Below are 20,717 nucleotides of genomic sequence, written 5' to 3'. Positions count from 1 at the left end.
GGATGCAGAGAGGGGACCTGATACAGGGGCCAGGAGGGAGCAAGCTGGGGGTGGGGACGGAAGGAATGGGGCCCTGGAGGAAATGAAGGTTAACCAAACAGCCAAGGCTGGACGCTTAAAACAGCAAACATGCACCTGTCCTAGTTCTGGAGGCAGGACGTCCGAGATCAAGGTGCGGGCAGGTTCGGATGATCCCTTTCTTCTCTGTGCTCACCTGGCGCTGAGAGAAGAGAGAGGTCTCCCTCTTCCCCTTCTCATAAGACCACCGGTCCCAGGGGATCAGGCCCCACCCTCATGACTTTATTAACCCTCATCACCTCCTTTTTAAAAAAAATTTTTTTAACGTTTATTTATTTTTGAGACACAGAGAGACAGAGTACAAACGGGGGAGGGGCAGAGAGAGAGGGAGACACAGAATCGGAAGCAGGCTCCAGGCTCCGAGCCATCAGCCCAGAGCCCGACGCGGGGCTCGAACTCACGAACTGTGAGATCGTGACCTGAGCCGAAGTCAGTCGCTTAACCGACTGAGCCACCCAGGCGCCCCTACCCTCATCACCTCCTTAAAGGCCCCTCTCCAAATACAGCCACATTGGAGTTAGGGCCTCGGCATAGGAATTTGGCAAGGACACAATTCAGTCCTTAGCAACACTACTATGTTCATTTATTTCTTCCAAACAGTGACTGGGTATCTATGGCAGATAGATAGCGGAGCCCCCCGGGAGGAGAGGTAATGGGGTTTCCATTCAGTCCCTCCCCCAGATTTCACTGAGTTGGGTGACAAGTCTGTAAAGTACATCACGGGGAAGGAGGTGTGAAGGAGCAGCTCAGAGGCCCCCAGCCATGTTTAGAGCCAAGAGCAGAAGTCAGGGAGGGCTTCTCGGAGGAGGTGACGGGGAACATGAACACAGCTCACTGACGGGAGCCCCCAGAGAGCTGGGCACGATCTTCACCGCTCCAGTGCTCAGCACATAGTTATGTAATAAATACTGTTGAAATGCAACCAAGTGTATCTTTGATGAGGAATGATCCAGACATCCACATAAAGTGTGTGGATCAGCCCGGTGCCTGTAAGCTGTCAGTAAATGTAGCTGTTCTTACACTCCTTGCACCCTGTATGGGGCATCCCTCTGCCAGTGGAAACACCACAAACACCAGCGCACCTGACCCCTAGGAGCCCTGTTCCAATCTCCCTACCTCATGACTGGGGAAACGCAAGTCAAGACAGAGTGTCCCGGCTGGCAGGTGCCAGGCCCACCTGGCTCTAAACACAGAGAACAGGTGGGAGAGACACACGAAGGGCCGGACCTCACCAGGAAAGGTGGCCTTGCCCCCGGCCTGGAGCTTCCTGACGGCCACGGGAAAAGGGAAACAGGAAGGCAGAGACTCACTGCAAACACAGACACCTGCATCTCACCTGCACACACTCCGACATACCCCCAGCCAAACAGAGCCAGGGAGCCAGGTTCTCTCCCCATTTTGTCCTCTGGGACCCCTCATCCTTTCAAACAGATGGACCGCTCCAATTTCCTGCCTCTTCTTTCTTCTTCTTCTTCCTCTTTTTCTTCTGCTGCTGCTGCTGCATTTTTTTAGCGCGGGCCAGGGGCTGTGCGGCTGCTCTCCCATTTCCAACGCCCTCTCCCCTGACCTGAGGCTCTCTGGTGGCGGTGCCTTCTCATCGTGGCTACTTGGGACCCTGCCGCTGGGGGCTTCCCGCCGAACGGCGAACACCGTAAACACAAAAAAGGATCGAAAACATTGAAAGCCAGTGTTGACACAGGGCCAAGGGTAAAAGAACCTCAGCTTCAACCCTCAGGTGCCAGAAATAAAGTAGAAACTGAGCCAGGGGTGAAGGAACATTGCTTCCGCGGGAAGCAGACAGATAACGGATGCAGATTGGGCCCCGGGGGCTGGAGGCATGTCAGTGCCCACACCAGGCAGGACGGACGTCGCAGATACCTACCTGGCTGCAGCCCCCTAGAACAAGTCTGGGGCTTGCTCTCACAGCCTCGCCGGATGGCAACCCCAGTGGACGCCCTGTGATGCTTTTTTCTCCTACGAAGTTTGCTGCATTAGGCGGCCCCCCCCCTCCTCTGAAAGGATCCCTCCCCTGACCTCCACCCCCTCTCTCATGGTTTTCTTTCATACTCCCTTAAATGTCAGTCTTCTCCGGGATTTGTTAAAAGCCTTCTTTCCCTACAGGTTTCATTCACTACCACGGCCACCTTTACCATTTCCATGCAAATCACCCGCCTTCCAAAACCCCATACCCGCCTCTTTGCCACAAGGCACCACAGCCTACTCACCTCCGTGAATGCCTGGGAAATTGCTCCCTTGAACCCCTGGGTGAGGGAGCCGGGGTATGAACACCCCGGCTCCCACATCCCCTGGCCTGGGAACCCTGGGCCTTGTCCTCCCGAGACCGCCTACACAATCCAGCTCCGAGCATCCCCTGTGGCCTCAATATCACACATTTTAGAGGCTGTCCTGCCTCCTCCACATCATCTCTCCCCCACCTTACTAATATTCTTGACATTTCCCAGTCACTACGTTTGCTCATGCCTCCTGGAAAACCTCACACTCCAACATTTATTCAACCACCCTTTCCCCAAAGCAGCTGCACCTCCTGCACCTCCTGCTTACTCCATCTCGGGATATGACGTCACCTGTTATCTAAGTTTCTGTCCGTTCCTCTTCACGACCTCAGCGAAGACCTCAATTCCGCCACCAGCCTCTCGTCTTCCCAAGTCCAGTCCTGCCCTCCTCCACCCATCTCCCACACTTCCCTCGGGCTGTTTCTAGAATGCCAGCTCCTCCACTCATTTCCAGAGATTCAAATCTTCCAAAGCCTCCCTCTCGCTAAGGAGAAACCCCAAACTGTTCAGTGTTACATTTAAAAACCGAAATACGCGTCTGCACACCTCGAGCGCTGTCCTGGCCCATCCCACACCTGAAACGCATCCCCAGCGGAGTACCTCTCCGGGGTTGTCACACCATCTGTCTGCTCCCCTGTCTTCCCAGCTGGGCTTATGCAGCAAGCCTCCACAAAACCTGTTCCTCCCTGTGCCCCAACCCCCTGAACATCGCCTGGTGCATCACGGGAACTGGGTTCATGCACCTGACTCAGCCAATGAAAGAATCAATAAACTTGAGTGTAACGAACACTTGCGTATGTTTTTATTCACCCAACACCTTGGCCCATCTGAGTGTTTAGGGAGCTCTAACTTCAGAGCTTAATAGGAGGCAAAAATGCCCCTCGGCAGGTGCTGAGTGTGTGACGATCTTGCTTTCCCAGACTCCCTTGCGGCTGGCCCTGTGAGCGAGGCTCTCCCACCCGGACCCGGGGCAGCTGGGACACTGGGACCAAGGGTGGGGCTCAGGATGAGAAGGGCAGGGAAGGGGGCTCCTGCTGCCAAACCCTCATCTGCCCGTCCTTCCGTTTCTGTGTGCCTCTCTGTTTCTCTCTTCTCTTTTTGTCTCTGTCTCTTTCTGACCTTTGTATTTACCTCTTTATGTTAACTCTCTGTCATGGTTTCTCCCCTCCTTTTCTCTCTCTTAATTTCTCTGTCTCTCTCAGTCTCTGTCTCTCACAGTCGGTGCATGCATGTATCTCTCTGTCCTTCTCTCTGGCAGGGCTGCCGTGGAAGTATCTGGAAGGTGGTGCTTAGGTACAGACTGTGCTCTGCGGTGGCAGCCACAGTGAAGGCCAGTTCCTGGTGTCTCATGCACAGCGGCCACAGCACAGGGCCCTCATTGACCGGTTGTGCAGCACAGTCTGGACAGTGTTCTGGAAGCTGAGCTGTAGGCTGGTTCTCATCGACGATCCTGTGACCTACCCAATATCCTCTTAAGAAACTCCTCTCTTATTTAGGGATGTCTGGGTGGCTCAGTCGGTTGAGCATCCGACTTTGGCTCAGGTCATGATCTCACAGTTTGTGACTTCGAGCCCTGCTTTGGGTTCTGTGCTGACAGCTCAGAGCCTGGAGCCTGCTTGGGATTCTGTCTCCCTCTCTCTCTCTCTCTCTGCCCTTCCCCTCTCCCTCAAAAATAAACAAACATTAAAAAAAGAAGAAGAGGGGCGCCTGGGTGGCTCAGTCAGTTAAGCAACTGACTTCGGCTCAGGTCATGACCTCGCGGTTCGTGGGTTCAAGCCCCGCATTGGGCTCTGTGCTGACAGCTTGGAGCCTGGAGCCTGCTTCAGATTCTGTGTCTCCCCCTCTCTCGGCCCCTCCCCCACTTGTGCTCTGTCTCTCTCTCTCTCTCTCTCTCTCTCTCAAAAATAAATAAAATGTAAAAAAAAAGATTTTTTTTAAAAAAAAAAGAAGAAGAAACCCGTCTCTTGCTTAAACAGCCAAAGCTGATTGTGTTGCCCAGAAAAGAACGTTGACCAAGAGGAAAAGCTTTGACCATTAGGAACGCGGCTTACAGAATTATGAAAACTCCTAATGAATAAAACACGTAAAAAATCTTTACAATTGGTGAGAACTCGAGAGAGCCTTCGATATTTGCCGACACAACACCCCCAGTGTGACAGCTGAAAGACTGGGTTTCCAATCCTTGCAGCTCAGGAAGACTCGGCCCGGTCTGGAAACCAGGCCTTCTGACCCCAAGCTGCCTCGGAAGCCGTGGTCGAGCACTTCCGGGCAACATTATGTCCAGCTGGAAAAAGGAAAGGCTGGACTTGATAAGACGCTCCACATCGTCTGTCATCAGGGAAATGCCAATCAAAACAAGGACACCCCCCTGCACACCTGTGAGAACAGCCAGAATCTGGAAGCACTGAGAACCCCAACTGCTGGGGACGACGTGGAGAAACACGAACTCTCGCTCACTGCCGGTGGGGATGCAAACTGCGCAGCCCCTTTGGAAGACAGTTTGGCAATTTCTCACACATTAAACATGCTCTTACCGTGTGACCCGGCAACTGCGCTCCTTGATATGCGCACAAAGGATTTGAGGACTTATCCCCACACGAAAACCTGACCCAGATGTTTACAGCAGTTTTGTGCCTCACTGCCAAAGCTTGGAAGCCATCAAGGTGTCCTCCAGTAAGTGAACGGATAAGGAAACCGTGGTTCATCCAGACAATGGGATATTATTCAGCGCTGAAAAGACATGCTCTGTGAAGTGACGAGAAGACACGGAGGAACCTTAAATACCTATCACAAGTGAAAGAGGCCAATCGGAAAAGACTACAGACTGTTTCCACCTCTGTGACATTCTGGAAAAGGCAAAACTATGGAGACAGTAAAGAGATCAGTGGTTGCCAGAGGGGAGAGGGGGGAGGGAGGGATGAATAGATGGGGCACGGAGGACATTTAGGGCAGAGAGACTGCTCTGCATGACACTGTGGTGGTGAATACATGTGTCCAAGCCCACAGAATGTATGACACCCACAGTGAACGTTAATGCTACGGACCTGGGGCGATAATGATATGTAGATTTAAGCTCATCAATTGTAACATACGTTCCCTCTGGTGGAGGATGCTGATGGGGGGAGGTTGTGGGGAGCGGTCAGAGAGTATACGGGAAATCTCTGTGCCTTCTCTTAAATTTGGCTGTATACCTACATCTGCTCTAAAAAAAAAATAAAGTCTTGATAAAAATATACTGTTTCAGTGATAGAAGAGGCCCATAGATTACAAAAGATTTGAGAGACACAAGGGGAGGGGAGGGGAGGGGAGGGGAGGGGAGGGGAGGGGAGGGAAGGGAAGGGAAGAAGGGAAGGGAAGGGAAGAAGGGAAGGGAAGGGAAGGGAAGGGAAGGGAAGGGAAGGGAAGGGAAGGGAAGGGAAGGGAAGGGAAGGGAGAAGGAAGGGAGACTGACATCGGTTGCTTAAGGAGGAAGCTCACAGCAGAAGCAGAGAATTGAGAAAGCAGCCTTGGCCTGTTGGAAAGTCCACCCCTGCAGGCTAAATGAAAAGCAACCAGCTCAGCTTTGATCGGGAAAGAGGGTGATGTCTGGGGCCGTCTGACAGGGAACACAGCTCAGCTACATACACTCGCCCCGGCCGGTGGCTTAGTGTCCCCCGAGGCCGCTTGTGCGGGCCCTGGGAGCCGCTCCAGCGGGGCCGCTAGCCTGAGCTGCCTTCTCCGGGAACCCCATCAACATTGTCCAGCCTCAAAACCAAACAGAACTGACCGGAGGAGCCAAGCCCAGGTTTCCAGGCTGAAGGCTGAGTCCGGTCGCAGCTAGACGGAGGAAAGTGGGTCCACGTGACTCGCAGCCTACTCGGGGCAAATGGCACCAGGGGTTATTTATTAGAAGTTCACTCTGTGGGTTGCGACACCACCCTTCAGATCGCCCATGTGATTGTGCAACCCTCTGCCCTATAAATACAGACACTCCCGCCTCTGGAAGCCTCTGTCAGCTCGGCCTCCGAGGAGCCTCCTTGGCCAGGCATCCGGGCCCAACCTGCCGGCCGCCATGAAGGCTCTCTGCTTCCTGCTGCTGGCGCTGTGCCTCCTCTCCCGCCTGGCCCCAGGTGAGCTTTGGGACACCCTCGCCCTGGGCCAGGAAGCAGGGGCTGAGTTCGGAGGACAGCTGTCCTTGTGTCCCAGGGGATGGAGGGACGGAAAAGCATCCCCAAGGTTGAGCGGCCAGCTTGGGCAGGTGGCGACGGGCAGGCCTGCTGAGCCTGGGGCTGGGGGCCACCCCTGGGAGTGACAGACTCAGGTCTCCCCCAGTGACTGTGGCTTGGGGGCGGGGGGCTCTTTGCTGTCGGTGCTTGGCAGGGATGTGGGGCCGGTCTCGGGGAGCTGCAGCATCTCCCAGCCCCGTGTTTGCCTTGGACATCTAGGAAGTCTGCCGTGTGGAAGGGGACCACCCACTCCACCAGCAACGTGGCTCCCCGCACTGAGGGGCCAGCTCCCTATCCAGCTGAGGGAGGGGCAGGCTGCCACCCCGGCTCACCCCGGTCACTGGGTAGGGCCTCCCGGATGCCACGGCCAGAAGCTGCCAGTTCCTCCAGGTCAAAACAGCAGTGCACCTGCTGTAAGAGGAGGCAGTGCAGCCAACTGGGGGACATGTTTTATCCTGGCCCCGCCACTCCCTCACTGAGTGGCCTTGAGCAACCCATGCATGCTGGGCCTCAGTTTCCCCATCTGCAAAATGAGTGGGCCACTGCAGGTGGCCCTTAGAGCACCAAAGCTCCGGAATTCTCTCAAAGATCAGATTGTGCGTCTCTGCAGGGCCTCACATAGACGTGGCTTCTCCAAACGTGACTCAGTCCCCCATCTGAAAACTGGGTCCAAAATATTCTAAGGCAGACTTTGAGTGTTTCCAGCCGGGATCTGTCGGAGGGGTGGGGAAATCAACCGAATGAGTTGCCACCACATTTTTTCAAAAGAACAGAAAATACTAGTGCACGCCACACAGCGCGCATCCGTGCCGTTTCGCCGTCCTCTTACTCCCGCGGGTGTGTGAATGTGTGTGTTTGTTCTCGGCGGCCGTGCAAAATCGCTTACTGTGGTTCAGTGCCAACGCAGAAAAGTTGGAAAGCCACTAGGTTGACCCGAAGAGTTATCAATCACTCCGTCACCTCTAAATACGATTTAAGCATGTCATGCAAAGCACAGAACATAAAAGGGTTTCCAAGGATGTGCAGGAACAACCGGACCTAGCAGTTAGACAAATGGTGGCGAACAGGATTGAACACCTGGCCTATGCAGGATTCACTCAGACTCTCCCCGGGGGATCTACCCCGCGCTGCCCTCCCGACAGCACGTAAATCCCGTCTGCACAGCCCTGCCAGGAAATGGATTCTCAGTATGGGGACGGGACTAAGTTTACTGTCTGAAGGTTGCTCAGTGGAGCTCCTGGAACGTGCTGCTCGGGTCCCAGCCTCACACAGTGACTCACCCTGAGCCCTCACGTGGGATCGGTTCACTCCCTTTTCTGGGAAAGCCGGTAGGTTCATCTAGTCACACAGGGGGAAACCGAGGCCCACGTGCCCCGAGGCGAATGACAGTTGTGGAGTCACTGCAGGAAACCATGACTTGACAGTCTCTTTTAGCAGTTTTTTTTTCTGTTTTTTTTTTTTTAACGTTTATTTATTTTTGAGACAGAGAGACAGAGCATGAACGGGGGAGGGGCAGAGAGAGAGGGAGACACAGAATCTGAAACAGGCTCCAGGCTCTGAGCCATCAGCACAGAGCCCGACGCGGGGCTGGAACTCACAGACCGCGAGATCGTGACCTGAGCCGAAGTCAGACGCTTAACCGACTGAGCCACCCAGGTGCCCCTCTTTTAGCAGTTTTTAATCTCTATCAGAAAAAAAAAAATCATTTCTTCCTCTTCTACAAATCTTACGTCTTATTCCTGGGAGCACAGAATGATGTCAAAATGTCAAGGCAACCCGGGTCCCTGATCAGCTGGACAAGAACCCAGCCAAGGGGTACAGAAATCAGGGGAGTCTGAGGCTGTCTGCTCACCGATTCAGTGACTATTTAGTTAACAGCTACTGTGTGCCAGCATTGTCCCGGAAAACACAGCCCTCGATGTCATGGCCTTACATCGTAGAAGCAGAGCATGACAAGAAACCCAATTTTATAATTAATTGTCTCATTACCATTGTGTTGTGAAATGCCATTAAGTACAGGGTGGTAACAGAACATGTCACAGTGGGAGCTGACCTGGTCTTGAGGGGCCAGGCAGGCTTTCTTGAGGAAGCAGAGATGGGAAGGAAAGATGGAGGTCACTTTGGTGTTCACGGTATTTAAAAAAAAAAAAAAAAAAAAAAAAAAAATATATATATATATATATATATATATATATATATATAACTTCCTTCTAGACATTAAAAACGCAGGATGTGTTGCATAAAATTCAGACTTTTATCTTCTCTTAAAAACACACAAAAAATGAGGGGCGCCTGAGTGGCTCAGTCAGTTAAGCATCCGACTTCAACTCAGGTCATGATCTCACGGTTCGTGAGTTCAAGCCCCGAGTGGGGTTCTGAGCTGACAGTGCAGAGCCTGCTTGGGATTCTCTCTCTCTCTGCCCTTCCCCACTCATGCTTGCTCTCTCTCTCTCTCTCTACAAATATGTATATAAATAAACTTTAAAAACACACACACAGAATGAGGCCACATTCCCACATAGCACCAGGGAGCTGCAGCCGTGGTGGCTGCTGTCCCAGATGGACACTTGTGTCCACATCACCACAGACCCTACTACTCCCTATCGCCTCCCCTCAGATCACTGCACCGACATCTAGCATCTCGCCTGGCTGCCGTGCGTGTCCGGGTCCGCAGTCCTGAGGGAAATACACTGGTAAAAGGTGAAAGGGCAGGTGGGACTAAGGACAAGCTGGACAGAAAGGAAATCAGGTGGGAAGGCCCACAGAGGAAGAGAAACAGAAACCCCAAAGCTGTCTTTTAACTTAGTGCTTCGCCCAGGCCCCTGTGGGGAAGGAAGAATCATTATCCTTGTTTTGTGGATACATGGCTGGGCCAGACTCACACAGGGCTGGCGACAGGCCGAGGGAGGACTACAACCCAGGCCATCGGCACTGCCCGCCCTCGGGGCCCAGGGTGTCAGCACAGAGAGGAATCACAGGGACAAGAGGCTCTGGGGCCTCATTGAGTGAGGCCTTCCACGGCAGGAAACCACGTGGGTGTGGACGAGCCCCAGAGACTTCTAAGCCGAGACAGTGAAGGAATCAGAAATGGCTTCTTCAGAGGCTGTGTTCACAGCGTGGACGCTGGTCAGGGGACAGCCGCACAGACACAGAGGTGCAGACAGGACCTTCTCTCCTAGCTGTGCCTTTGTCCCAGGTGGTCAGCCCGTTACTATAGCAACACTGACCAAGCCCCCTGACAGAGGCACGGGCCACTCCTCGATACCCCTCCTTCCTGTCCCTCTGAGACACGGCTGGCACTCCCGGAGGTCTGGGCCTCGGTTTTCACCACCTTTAAAATGATGGTTTAGGCAAAATGACTCCCAGCTCCCTCATTCCGTGACCCTCAGTCTCTGCCCTGCCTTGCCCACACCTGAGCATCGCACTCTGTGATCCCCACCCCAACCTGCTTGCCCGAATTCCTTCCACCTGTCTGACCTCTGGCGACAGCCACCAGGAATGTGCGTGCTATGACCTCTGGGTCCTATCCGGAAAAACACGCTCCCCAGTGCCTCAGACATAAGGGCCCTGCGGCCTCCAAACCAGGCTTTGCAGAAGCCACCTGGTCAGTGCCGCACGGGAAACTGAGCTGTCCTCACAGAATGTCACACGTGGCTCTTCACAGCTGGAAAAAAGCAGTTCTACGAATATCATCTCACCATATGTCCCAGCCAGAAAATAGCAAGTATTTGACTTCATTTGTGGCTCCAAACCCCGTATTCTTTCCACAGGCTTCCCAAAGACCTCTGGATGCATCACCAGGCACAAGGATCGATCTTTTCAAAGTTTTCTTTTTATTTTAACGTTTTATTTATTTTTGAGACACAGAGAGACTCAGAGAGCATGAGCAGGGGAGGGGCAGAGAGAGAGGGAGATACAGAATCTGAAACAGGCTCCAGGCTCTGAGCTGCCAGCACAGAGCCCGACGCGGGGCTCGAACTCACGAGCTGCGAGATCATGACCTGAACCGAAGTCGGACGCTCAAGTGCCTGAGCCACCCAGGCGCCCCACAAGGATCGATCTTAAGAATAATCTAGACAGGGGCGCCTGGGTGGTGCAGTCGGTTAAGCGTCCGACTTCAGCCAGGTCACGATCTCGCGGTCCGGGAGTTCGAGCCCCGCGTCAGGCTCTGGGCTGATGGCTCAGAGCCTGGAGCCTGTTTCCGATTCTGTGTCTCCCTCTCTCTCTGCCCCTCCCCCGTTCATGCTCTGTCTCTCTCTGTCCCAAAAATAAATAAACGTTGAAAAAAAAATTAAAAAAAAAAAAAAGAATAATCTAGACAGAGGGCTCATGGGTGGCTCAGTTGGTTGAGCATCCAACGCTTGATTTCAGCTCAGGTCATGATCCCAGAGTCTTGAGATCGAGCCCCATGCTGGGTTCTGTGCTGAACATGGAACTTGTGTAAGATTCTGTCTCTCTCTCTCCCCCCCACCCCGCCTCTCCCCCTCTCCCTCTCTCCCTCTCTCTCCCTCTGCCTCTCTCCCCTGCTCACATCCTCTCTGTCTAAAATGAAAAAAATAAAAAATTTAAAAAAAGAATAATCTAGACGGGAATTGAGTTAAAACTTCTCACGCACTTATAAGAGGCTTTGCTGATTTCCAAAGTGTGAGTTGGCGAGCAGAGAGGTCATGAGCTACTTGTCTGAAGACGACAGTCTCTGGTCTACGGTTATGCTCCAGTTCACTCTGGAGTTTTGTTATTTGTTTTGCAGGAGTGGCTTGTGTATTTGATTTTGTCCCCAGATACCTTGTGAGTGAAGTCTGACCCTTTCTAGCCCCTGAACAGCACCAGACTCCTACGCCGACAAGCAGCCTCTCTTTCAGTGCCCCACCTGCTCGTGGGCAGGCCTCCTCCTGACACGACCCCCACCCAACCACCTTGTCCTGACCGGGGAAGGCCCAAAGCTGACTTGTTGAGGCCCAGAGGGCTCCCATCAGCCGATCTCCCAGTCTCGCTCACTCCCCACCACCGCGTCCCTGTACGCCTCCCCGTAGGCACAGGGCTCTGCCATCGGGTGTTGCGAAAATCCAGACTGCATTCTTTAGCTCCGTGTATCTGTACGTATGTTTGCTCCTCACGAAGCTCAGGCTGATCGGTCACGTAGGTGGTGTTCTGGCTCCTGACTTTCTGCAAGCCTGGCCTTTTCCTGCACATTCCACAGTGTGGTGCCGGCCTGAGACGGGGGCGCGGATCCTGGCGCACGGCGAACGTGGGCCTCGTCTTTTCTGAAACGCCTATCATGTTGGCGATTTGCTCTCGCCTCCGCCTGGTGGTTCTTTAGCCCAAGAATTGTATAGTTATTTATTCAACAGTTTTGCCTTCCAACGGTGTTCCAAAGCCTCACCTGGGGCTCTAATTAACACAAAGGCAGCCTTTGTGCCCTTGCTTCAGAGCAGACGGGCACAGAGCGAGCTCCGTTCTCAGCAGCCTGACAGCCGCACTCCGGTGCTCAGATTCTCTCCCCTCTCTGTCTCCCATTCCCTGAAAGGCTCTTCAGGAAATGTTATTTTCACGGCTCTTCTATGCAAGGTCTAAAGATCCCCTTCTGCGTTTATCTCCTTTATGATCCGTCCCACCTACTCTCCCTTGAACCATCAGCCTGTCACCTGCGCAGGTTATATTGCCTGTCGGCAGCATGGAAAGTTGGGGTTCCTGCTTGATGCAGATTTATTTTCTGATGACTCTCAAACTTCAGCCTCTCCGGTGCTCGCTGCCCCGACCGTTCCTTCCTCCCTCTTGTTTTCTTCCATGCCTGACCCATGCGTGGGCACATATTTCCTAGTTAGTCTCCTGCCTGTTATTACCCCCTGACTAGCTGCCGTTGCGTTTAGGTGGGATTAGGGACAATCCAGCCGTAACCGGCTTAAACGTGTGCACATCTGAACGAGTCCCCATTTCTGCCTCAAGCACAGAAGCCGGCACAAACCCGCTTTCTCTCCTTCTCACCCCTCATTCTTACCTGGAAGGGGGTTGTCCCTCTTCCACATTCCTCTGGTTCCGGGCGCTCCAGCGGGCTGCCACGGGGTGTGCTGGGTTGCATTCCTCAGGCCGCTCCGTGAGGACCCAGGTGGGAATGAGCACCAAGTTCAGGGAGGAGTTGGTGCCCTTGGGGAAGGGGAGGAAAGAGCAGGCTATCTGCGGAGCTCACGGGCAGGGAAGGGGACCAGCGCGGGGACAGGAGAGGGCACTGGCGGCTGCATGTGGAGCAGGACGTGAGCAGCTCTGGGAATATGCAGAGACCTCTTCAGAAGCAGCTCTTCCTTTTTTCCCTGCCAAATAGGACATGCATCCAGAAAAGTGCAAAAGCATGAAGTACAACCTAATGAACTATTATACACAAGCAGCCTGTAACCAGGGTTTTAGTCAAGAAGTGGGGCTTGGCCGGCGCCCAAGAAATACCCCTCCAGCCTTCCGGGTCACCCACCCTTTGCGCCTTCCCCCAACGGTAATCATTGCTTGACTTTTATGGCAATGACTTCCTTTATTTCTTACGCTTTTACCTTGTCAACACTCGTGCTCAATAATACAGCTTGGGTGCTGCCTGCCTTTCAATTGGCGAGATGCCAAGAGATAGGGGACATTGTGTGTCATAGTATGCACAGAGGTGCCTGGGGGGCTCAGTTGGTTAAGCATCTGCCTCTTGATTTCGGCTCAGGTTATAATCTCATTGTTCGTGGGATCGAACCCCATGTTGGGCTCTGTGCTGAGAGCAAGGAGCCTGCTTGGAATTCTCCCTCTCCCTCTCTCTTTGCCTCTCCCCTGCTTGCACCCATGCTCGCTCGCTCTCTCTCTCTCTCTCTCTCTCTCTCTCTCAAAATAAATTAAAAAAGAAAAAGCATCTTCCAAAAAAAACAGGATGTGCACATATTCGATGTTGCACTGCTCTCCAGGGAATGACAGTTCCCACTGCTCCGTATCCACGCCAACAATCATTTTTAAATTATAACAGTCTGCTGACTGTAGTGGTAGCTCAGAGTTTTAATTTGCATTTTCCCAATAAATAACAAGTTGAGCACTTTTGTATACAGTTATAGCCGTGTGGATATCTTTTGTGATATGTGAAACTACGTGTCTATGTTTCCTATAGATTACCTGTCCTTTCTTAGTGATTTGTAGCAGTTCTTTGTATATTCTACATGGGAGCCCTTTGTCAGCTGTAAGCATTACAAATCTCTACTGCTCTCTTGTGCTTTGATTTGTCTCCTAATGGAAACTTTCCTTAGGTAGAAGTTTATATCATTATCACAATGTGGCTAAATGTGTCATATCTTTTCCTTTATGGTTAATGCTTTCCTATCTTTTTTTTTTTTAATTTTTACTTATTTTTGACAGAGAGAGACACAGCATGAGCAGGGGAGGGGCAGAGAGAGAGGGAGACAGAATCTGAAGCAGGCTCCAGGCTCTTAGCTGTCAGCACAGAGCCGGACGCGGGGCTCAAACCCACAGACTGCAAGATCATGACCTGAGCTGAAGTCGGACGCTCAACCGACTGAGCCACCCAGACGCCCCAATGCTTTTCGTATCTTAAGAAATCTTTCTTGGGGCTCCTGGGTGGATCAGTCAGTTCAGCACCTGACTCTTGATTTCGGCTCAGGTCACGAACCCAGGGTCGTGGGATTGAGCCCTGCGTTGGCTCAGTGCTGAGTGTGGAGCCTCCTCGTGATTCTCTCTCTCTCCCTTTCTCTCTGCCCCTCCCCTGCTCATGCTCACTCTCTCTCAAAATAAAAAATTTAAAAAGGAAAAAAGTAAGTCCTTCTTTACCCCCAAAACATGAAGAAAGTCTACAACATTGTTTTCTGAAGGCTCATTATTTTTCCTTTTTCATTTAGACTTCTAATCCATCTGTCAGTGGTTTTTATCTTTTTAATATTCTGATTTTTTGAGAGAGAGAGAGAGAGAGAGAGAGAGAGGAAGCATGCATGTGCATGCGTGCACAAGTTGGGAGGGGCAGAAGGGGGGAGAGAGAATCCCAAGCAGGCTCCACACCCGGCTCAGAGCCCACGGGGCTCCCTGTCTCACTACTGTGAGATCAGGACCTGAGCTGAAATCAAGAGTCGGATACTTAACCAAGTGAGCCACCCAAGTGCTCCCATCTGGCAATTGTTTTAATGTGTGAGTTAAGGGCAAAGTTGTGTTTGTTTGTTTGTTTGTTTGTTTTTCCAGTATGAATATCCAATTGTCCTGGAACCACCTCTAAGGAGACCGTGTCCCCCGCACTGTTCTCCTGAGCCACTGTTGGTCTACGTCAATCCTCCGTATATGCATGGGTCCCTCTCTATGCCCTGCATTCTGTTCCATTTGTGTTTGTCCTTGTGTTACCACCACACAGTCTAATTACAGTGGGTCTATAATTAGTCTTGAAATCCAGTAGAGCAAGTCCTCCTACCTTCTCCAAGAGTGATTTGTCTATTCTTGGTCCCTCTGAATTTCCACATGAATTTTAGAGTAGGTTTGTCAGGTTTCACGGAAAGAATCTCTTGGGATTTTCATGATATTGAGTTAAATCTGCTGATTAGGGGCACTTGGGTGGTTCAGTCGGTTAAACATCTGACTTCGGCTCAGTCCTGAACTCGCAGCTTGCGGGTTTCAGCCCCGAGTCGGGCTCTGTGCTGACAGCTCAGAGCCTGAAGCCTGCTTCAGATTCTGTGTCTCCCTCTCTCTCTGCCCCTCCCCTGCTAGCGCTCTGTCTCTCAAAGTAGTAAATAAACATTTTTAAAAATCTGCAGATTAATTTGGGGGAATTAACCCGTGAAAAATAATTAATCTTCCTGTGCTAAAAATAGAATTTCCACTTCTTCTGTTCTTCTTTCACTTATCAAAAAAATATTGCACTCTTTTTTTTAATATTATATTTTTTATATACAGAAGTACTGCATTTTCTTAGATTTACAAGTACGCACCTGATATTTCAATATAGTGATTTATTTTAATTTCATTTAATTTGTTGGTTGCTAATACACAGAAGTAAAGTTGGGGTTTTTTTTGTATGTATTGATATCATACAAAGCAAACTAGTTACACTTGTTAATTCCTTTTGGACTATCTACCTATAATCAGAATGCCTGCAAATGGTGACAATTTTATTTTTTTCCCAACCTTTATACCATTTGTTTTTGTTTTCTCTTCTGTTAGTCCCCTGGCGAGTACCTCAAGTACAACAACATTCAATGCAACTGACGACAGTGACTATGCTGGCCTTGCTGGCCATCTCACATGAAAAGTTTTCAATGTTTGACCGTTGAGAGTACTGCTTGTTGTAGACTTCTGCAGATACTCTTAATGAGATTCGGGAAGTTCCCTCCAGGGTTATGTGTTAAAAATTTTTATCATAAATCAATGTTGAATTTTTCCAACGCTTTCTGCATCTGTTGGGGTGATTATATGATTTTCTCCTTTAATTGTTAATAGGCATTGGCTGATCTTCAAATGTTAAATGAAAGCTTGAATTTGTGAAATAAACTGAGCCTGGTTTTATCCTGTTTGCTGATACTTTATAGAGGATCTTTGCCTCTCTACTGATCAGGGAGATTGAACCATAGTTTTCCTTTCCTTTCCCTGAATTCTTGACCTTTATAGACAGTGGCATTAAGATCACGTTGACATCACATCAGGAATGACAAATGTTCTCTTTTGTGATTCTGAAAAACAGTGCGTCGTGTAGATGTTATTCTTATTGTTTGGTAGAATTTGCTAATGAAGCCATTTTGGCCTAGTCTCATTCATGGACCCAACAGCTTTGATAGCTATGAAACTATTCATATTTTCCAATTCCCATTTATTTCAGTAAGTTATATTTTTCTAAGTTATTTTTTTCTATCTCAAGAAAAAAAGACTTTTCTATTTCAACTCAATTTTCAAGTTTGTTCAAACTAGTATTCCATTTTTCTATATGAACAGAAAAATATTTCTAATTTTTCTATTTCAACTAAATATTCAAGTTGTAAAGCTCATACTACTTTTAATTTTTTATGTTAATAGAATATGTTGCCCTGGCTTTCCTTCCTGTCTGCTCCCAATCTTGACAAGGTAATTCTTTCCTGTTAGCTCTAAAATTTGAAAACCAATGGTCCAGTAATGCTCATTCTTTACTGAACGTTAAATTCACCTAAGGAATTATTTCTTCTTTTAATGCCAGGACATAAACTCCATCCCGGGACAATTAAGTCAATAGTTTTAAGTAGATCTCAGCTGATTTCATGGGTATGCAGCATGGAGAGCCACTGGTTTATGCTACAATTTCTCAACCGTAGTGCTATTGACATTTTGGGCCTGAGAATTCTCTGTTACGACGGCTGCTCTGTGCATCGCACGTATCTGGCAGCACTTCTGGCCTCCACCCACTAGATACCTAAACATCCGCCCTGCATCCCCCACAGGTGTGACAACCAGCAATGTCCCCAAACATTGCCAAATATCCAGTCACCAGACAACCATGATTCCAGATCAGATGAGGTAGCTGTAACAGGGATATGGATTAAATAAGAGGACGATTTCAACCGGTATGAAAACTATCTTTCCAATAAGCAGAGACACATGACATCAGAATGGACTGTTCCCCAGAGTCATGATGGCCTGTTGTGTTAGCTCGAGTGGTGGCCATAATAAAATAGCACAGTGTGGGCTCCTTTAAGAGAGGTCATGAATTCCCTCACAGCTCTGGAGGCTAGAAGTTCAAGTTCAAGGTGTCAGCAGGTTTGGTGAAACCTCTCTCCTTGGCTCACAGATGGCCGCCTACTCTTGTGTCCTCATAAGGCCTTTTCTCTTTGAGTATATATCCCTTTATATATCCAAACGTCCTCTTCCTACAAGGACACCTGCCATGTTGGATTAGAACTACTTTTATGACCTCATCTAACATTAATTACCTGTCAAAAGGCCCTACCTCCAAATACAGTCACATTCTGAGGCACTGGGTGGTTAGGACATCAACATTCTCATTCTGGTGGCGGGGACACAATTCAATTCACAACACCTATCAACGAAGGCATGCAAAACAATGGCCTGATAGTCACTTATCTGGGATATCATAGGGCGGCATTGTTCTCTATTAGATAGAATATGAGACTAGTCTAGAGACCTTGTGATTACGAGATTCTGGGATACTGGGAAGAAGGCAGAATAGATTCCAACTGGGCAAAACAGGGAAAGCATTATAGCACAGCTGTACTTCCGATGCTAAGGTGAGCCAACCCGCTGCCCCAGGCCCAGGGAGGAGAGAAGGCAGCCATCCGGGCTCTGCATATGGGCACCTGCCATGGAAGGACCACAGACTTGGTGACAGGAAAGACGGTGGAGCAGGGAATCGGTTCGGAGAGGATGGTATAACTAGGCAGCATGGGAATGGGGGCACAGACAGGAATGCTCATGGGGTTAGAAGTGAGTTTCAGCGTTCCTGAAACATGAGGCGTGTATTTGGGCAACAGCATGACGTGGTAGAATACTTTATGTGGGGACTAACTTGAATCCCTTGCACACCTCAAAGCTCTCAAGGAAACCCTACTCAGAACCCTACTGCTCATCACCGGCTGGCACAGACCTCAGACAGACGACGCTCTGCAGGTGTCTTATTTCCTGGGCAGCCCCGGAGACACACGGAGGGCAAAGTTCTTGGAAGAGAGAACCCGTGGAACTGCTTTGCAAAGAGCTGCTTTACCTAATGTTCTGAAGTCACTGTGGCCACAAGCCATGAGTCTCAAGTGTTTTCTCTCCCTTCTTACAGGTGCTGCCTTTCTCACGGGTCTCGGCCAGCGGTCTGACCACTACATATGTGCCAGGAAAGGAGGAACCTGTAACTTTTCTCCATGCCCGCTTTTTACCAGGATCGATGGCACCTGCTATGGTGGAAAGGCCAAGTGCTGCATGCGCTGACTCTGGCCTGGGAGCGATGGACAAAGCATGCGGAAGTCAAGTGAAGTCTTTGTAACCGCTGTTTTAATAAAAGAAGACTTTTTTTTTTTTTAAAGCATCCCTCCTTCAGACCAAAATGAATCTTGTGTCTCCTTCTGGAAGAGGTTGAGAAAGTAAGGGGGTTAGGAGAGCGGAGCTGGGCCGGGCCACGGAGCCTGCCCAGTACAAGGATGGGAGATGCTGACCACAGCATTTTATCACCAAACCAACAGGCAGGCAATGAGACCCAGGACACATGAGGAGGAAATGCTGCAGAGGAAAGCTTCCCTGATCCTAGAAGCAACTCAACGTCATCCCAAACTCAACGCCTTAGCAGCCTGGCCAGGGAAACGGCCCCTGTGCAGAGCCCGGATGGCTGCCTTCTCTCCTCCCTGGGTCTGGGGCAGCGGGTTGGTTCACCTTAGCACTGGAGACCCTGTGTCATGAGGACAAAGCTCCTCCCGTAACTTCCACTCTCGTGCCCAGACTCCCGCTCCACAACCACACCACCTGGCCGCACACTGCCACCAAGAGCATCTCTTACGGCCACAACGTCTCATCTCACTCCCTCGGCCTGTAGACACCTGTTGGTGAGGGAGATGGGTCGCTCTCCCTTTTTTCCAATAAATTTTTTACCACTCTTGACGACGCACGTGGTGCTGTGGTCTCCTTATCTGATGACAATCTCATTCTCCACGTCAATACGTTATAAGCACCAATGAAAATCAAACTTTGTAAAAACATTATGAAACCAGCGGCAGGTTTCAGCAGAACAGCCCTTGTTTGTGAGGGAAAGGAGGAGGGAGGGGAGGCTCACCGGTGTTGTGGACATTAGCCTCCTCTGGGCCTTCTCTGTGACACACAAGCAATACACGGTCAAGGACCCCAGGACATCTGGGCCTCTCCCTTTCATGAAAAGCTAATAATCCAGAGGTGTTCCATTTTGAAAAGAAACCTCAGGCCTGCTGTCAGCTTCCCTCTTCCAGATACGGAAGCCCCCCCCCCCCCCCCCCCCCCCCCCCGCCCAGCAGCATTTCTCTGGGTGTTAAATCAAAAACGGATTCCTGGAGGAGCCTTCCCACTTAGGGCAGCCGATGTTTGGGTTTCCCAAGACCCAGGTCCTCAGGCGGAAAAAAAAGCCCACATGCTGGGTTTACCTCACATTCTTTGGTTTACAAGGTTGTGGTAATTTGGCCTGCATTGCCAGGAGCTCTTCAAGTGACCAAAAGCACATGCTTGGGGATCCCCAGCCACAGAGAGGGAGGGGACCGTCCTGGGCAAGAGGATGCCACCGTCCCCAGAAACCAGAAAAACTAACAGGATTCCTGCAGCCCATCCACCCCTAAGACATGTGGTCCCAGGGCTTCCATAACTATGTGGGTAGCAGTCCTGACTGCACATTTAAAAAATATATTCATTTATTTATTTTGAGAGCACAAGTAAGGGAGGGCAGAGACAGAAGAAGAGAGAGACAATCCCAAGCAGGCTCCATTCAGTCAGCACAGAGCCTGCTGGGGGGCTCAAACTCACGAACCATGAGATTATGACCTGAGCCGAAAGCAGGAGTCAGATGCTTAACCCACTGAGCCACCCGGGCGCCCCATGACTGCACATTTTAAGAGACTGACGCTGACGACATTCTCATCTGCTCTCTGCACCCCTCCACTCCGTGCTTCCCCCCTCCATCCAAAGGTCCTCTGAGCACATGCACTCACCTGCCCCCGTGTTCCCAGGACATTTGCAGGCTTGGAGCTTACAGAGCGGCCAGAACCCTCTAGACCTGGCGCTCCTGCGATGAGGCCCTTGCTGCTTCTAGCTCCCCCACCTCAGCGGGACCACAGAAGCTTCCCTTCTCTCCCTCCGTCTCCCCCCACGAATGATGCACACTCCTCGCCCTTCTCACCACTACACCCACCGGTGCAGCACCCCCCTCTGATAAGACTCAAATGCAAACAATATCGGCTGAGCCATCCTTGAAGGAAGATGGTTCTAGAGTTAAGGGGCTGTGTACGGTTGTCTACAACCCATTTTACTTCTGAACGGTTGCAAGGACCAATTTCTGGCCCCTACGATGGCATTTGCGTCGATGAAAAGGAAGCATTGATTTGAATGAGCTCAACAACAGTCCCAGGCCCAGCTTTATTACCGTGGCTGTCCTTAAGGGATTACTGAGTCATGGTCCTTGATAGCCGGTCAACATGCTGACTCCAAGTGG

At 50.7% G+C, this 20,717-nt stretch overlaps 1 protein-coding gene and 1 long non-coding RNA gene across 2 annotated transcripts; one reads left to right on the top strand and one right to left on the bottom strand.

Annotated features, from left to right (window-relative positions):
* Nucleotides 1-1,559: 1,559 nt before the first annotated feature.
* Nucleotides 1,560-12,705, bottom strand: LOC123384738. The gene is made up of 2 exons (XR_006596226.1): nt 12,576-12,705; nt 1,560-1,706 (listed from the first exon to the last, which is right to left on the bottom strand). It is a non-coding gene; the product is annotated as an uncharacterized LOC123384738 (long non-coding RNA).
* Nucleotides 6,327-19,147, top strand: DEFB1 (defensin beta 1). Its single transcript, XM_006930540.4, has 2 exons — nt 6,327-6,481; nt 18,336-19,147. Exons 1-2 carry the CDS (start codon nt 6,424-6,426, stop codon nt 18,482-18,484), a joined length of 207 nt encoding a protein of 68 aa, XP_006930602.1. The 5' UTR covers nt 6,327-6,423; the 3' UTR covers nt 18,485-19,147.
* Nucleotides 19,148-20,717: the final 1,570 nt, after the last annotated feature.

Source organism: Felis catus, chromosome B1 (assembly GCF_018350175.1).
Source record: "Felis catus isolate Fca126 chromosome B1, F.catus_Fca126_mat1.0, whole genome shotgun sequence".
NCBI classification, from domain to species: domain Eukaryota; kingdom Metazoa; phylum Chordata; class Mammalia; order Carnivora; family Felidae; genus Felis; species Felis catus.
This window is presented reverse-complemented; position numbering and strand designations above follow the sequence as displayed.

Bases quoted from the DNA above. Each gene is read 5' to 3' on its own strand.
- DEFB1 (XM_006930540.4), top strand. From the start codon at position 6,424: ATGAAGGCTCTCTGCTTCCTGCTGCTGGCGCTGTGCCTCCTCTCCCGC. The intron at 6,482-18,335 runs GTGAGCTTTGGG...CCCTTCTTACAG, and splicing joins CCTCTCCCGCCTGGCCCCAG to GTGCTGCCTTTCTCACGGGT.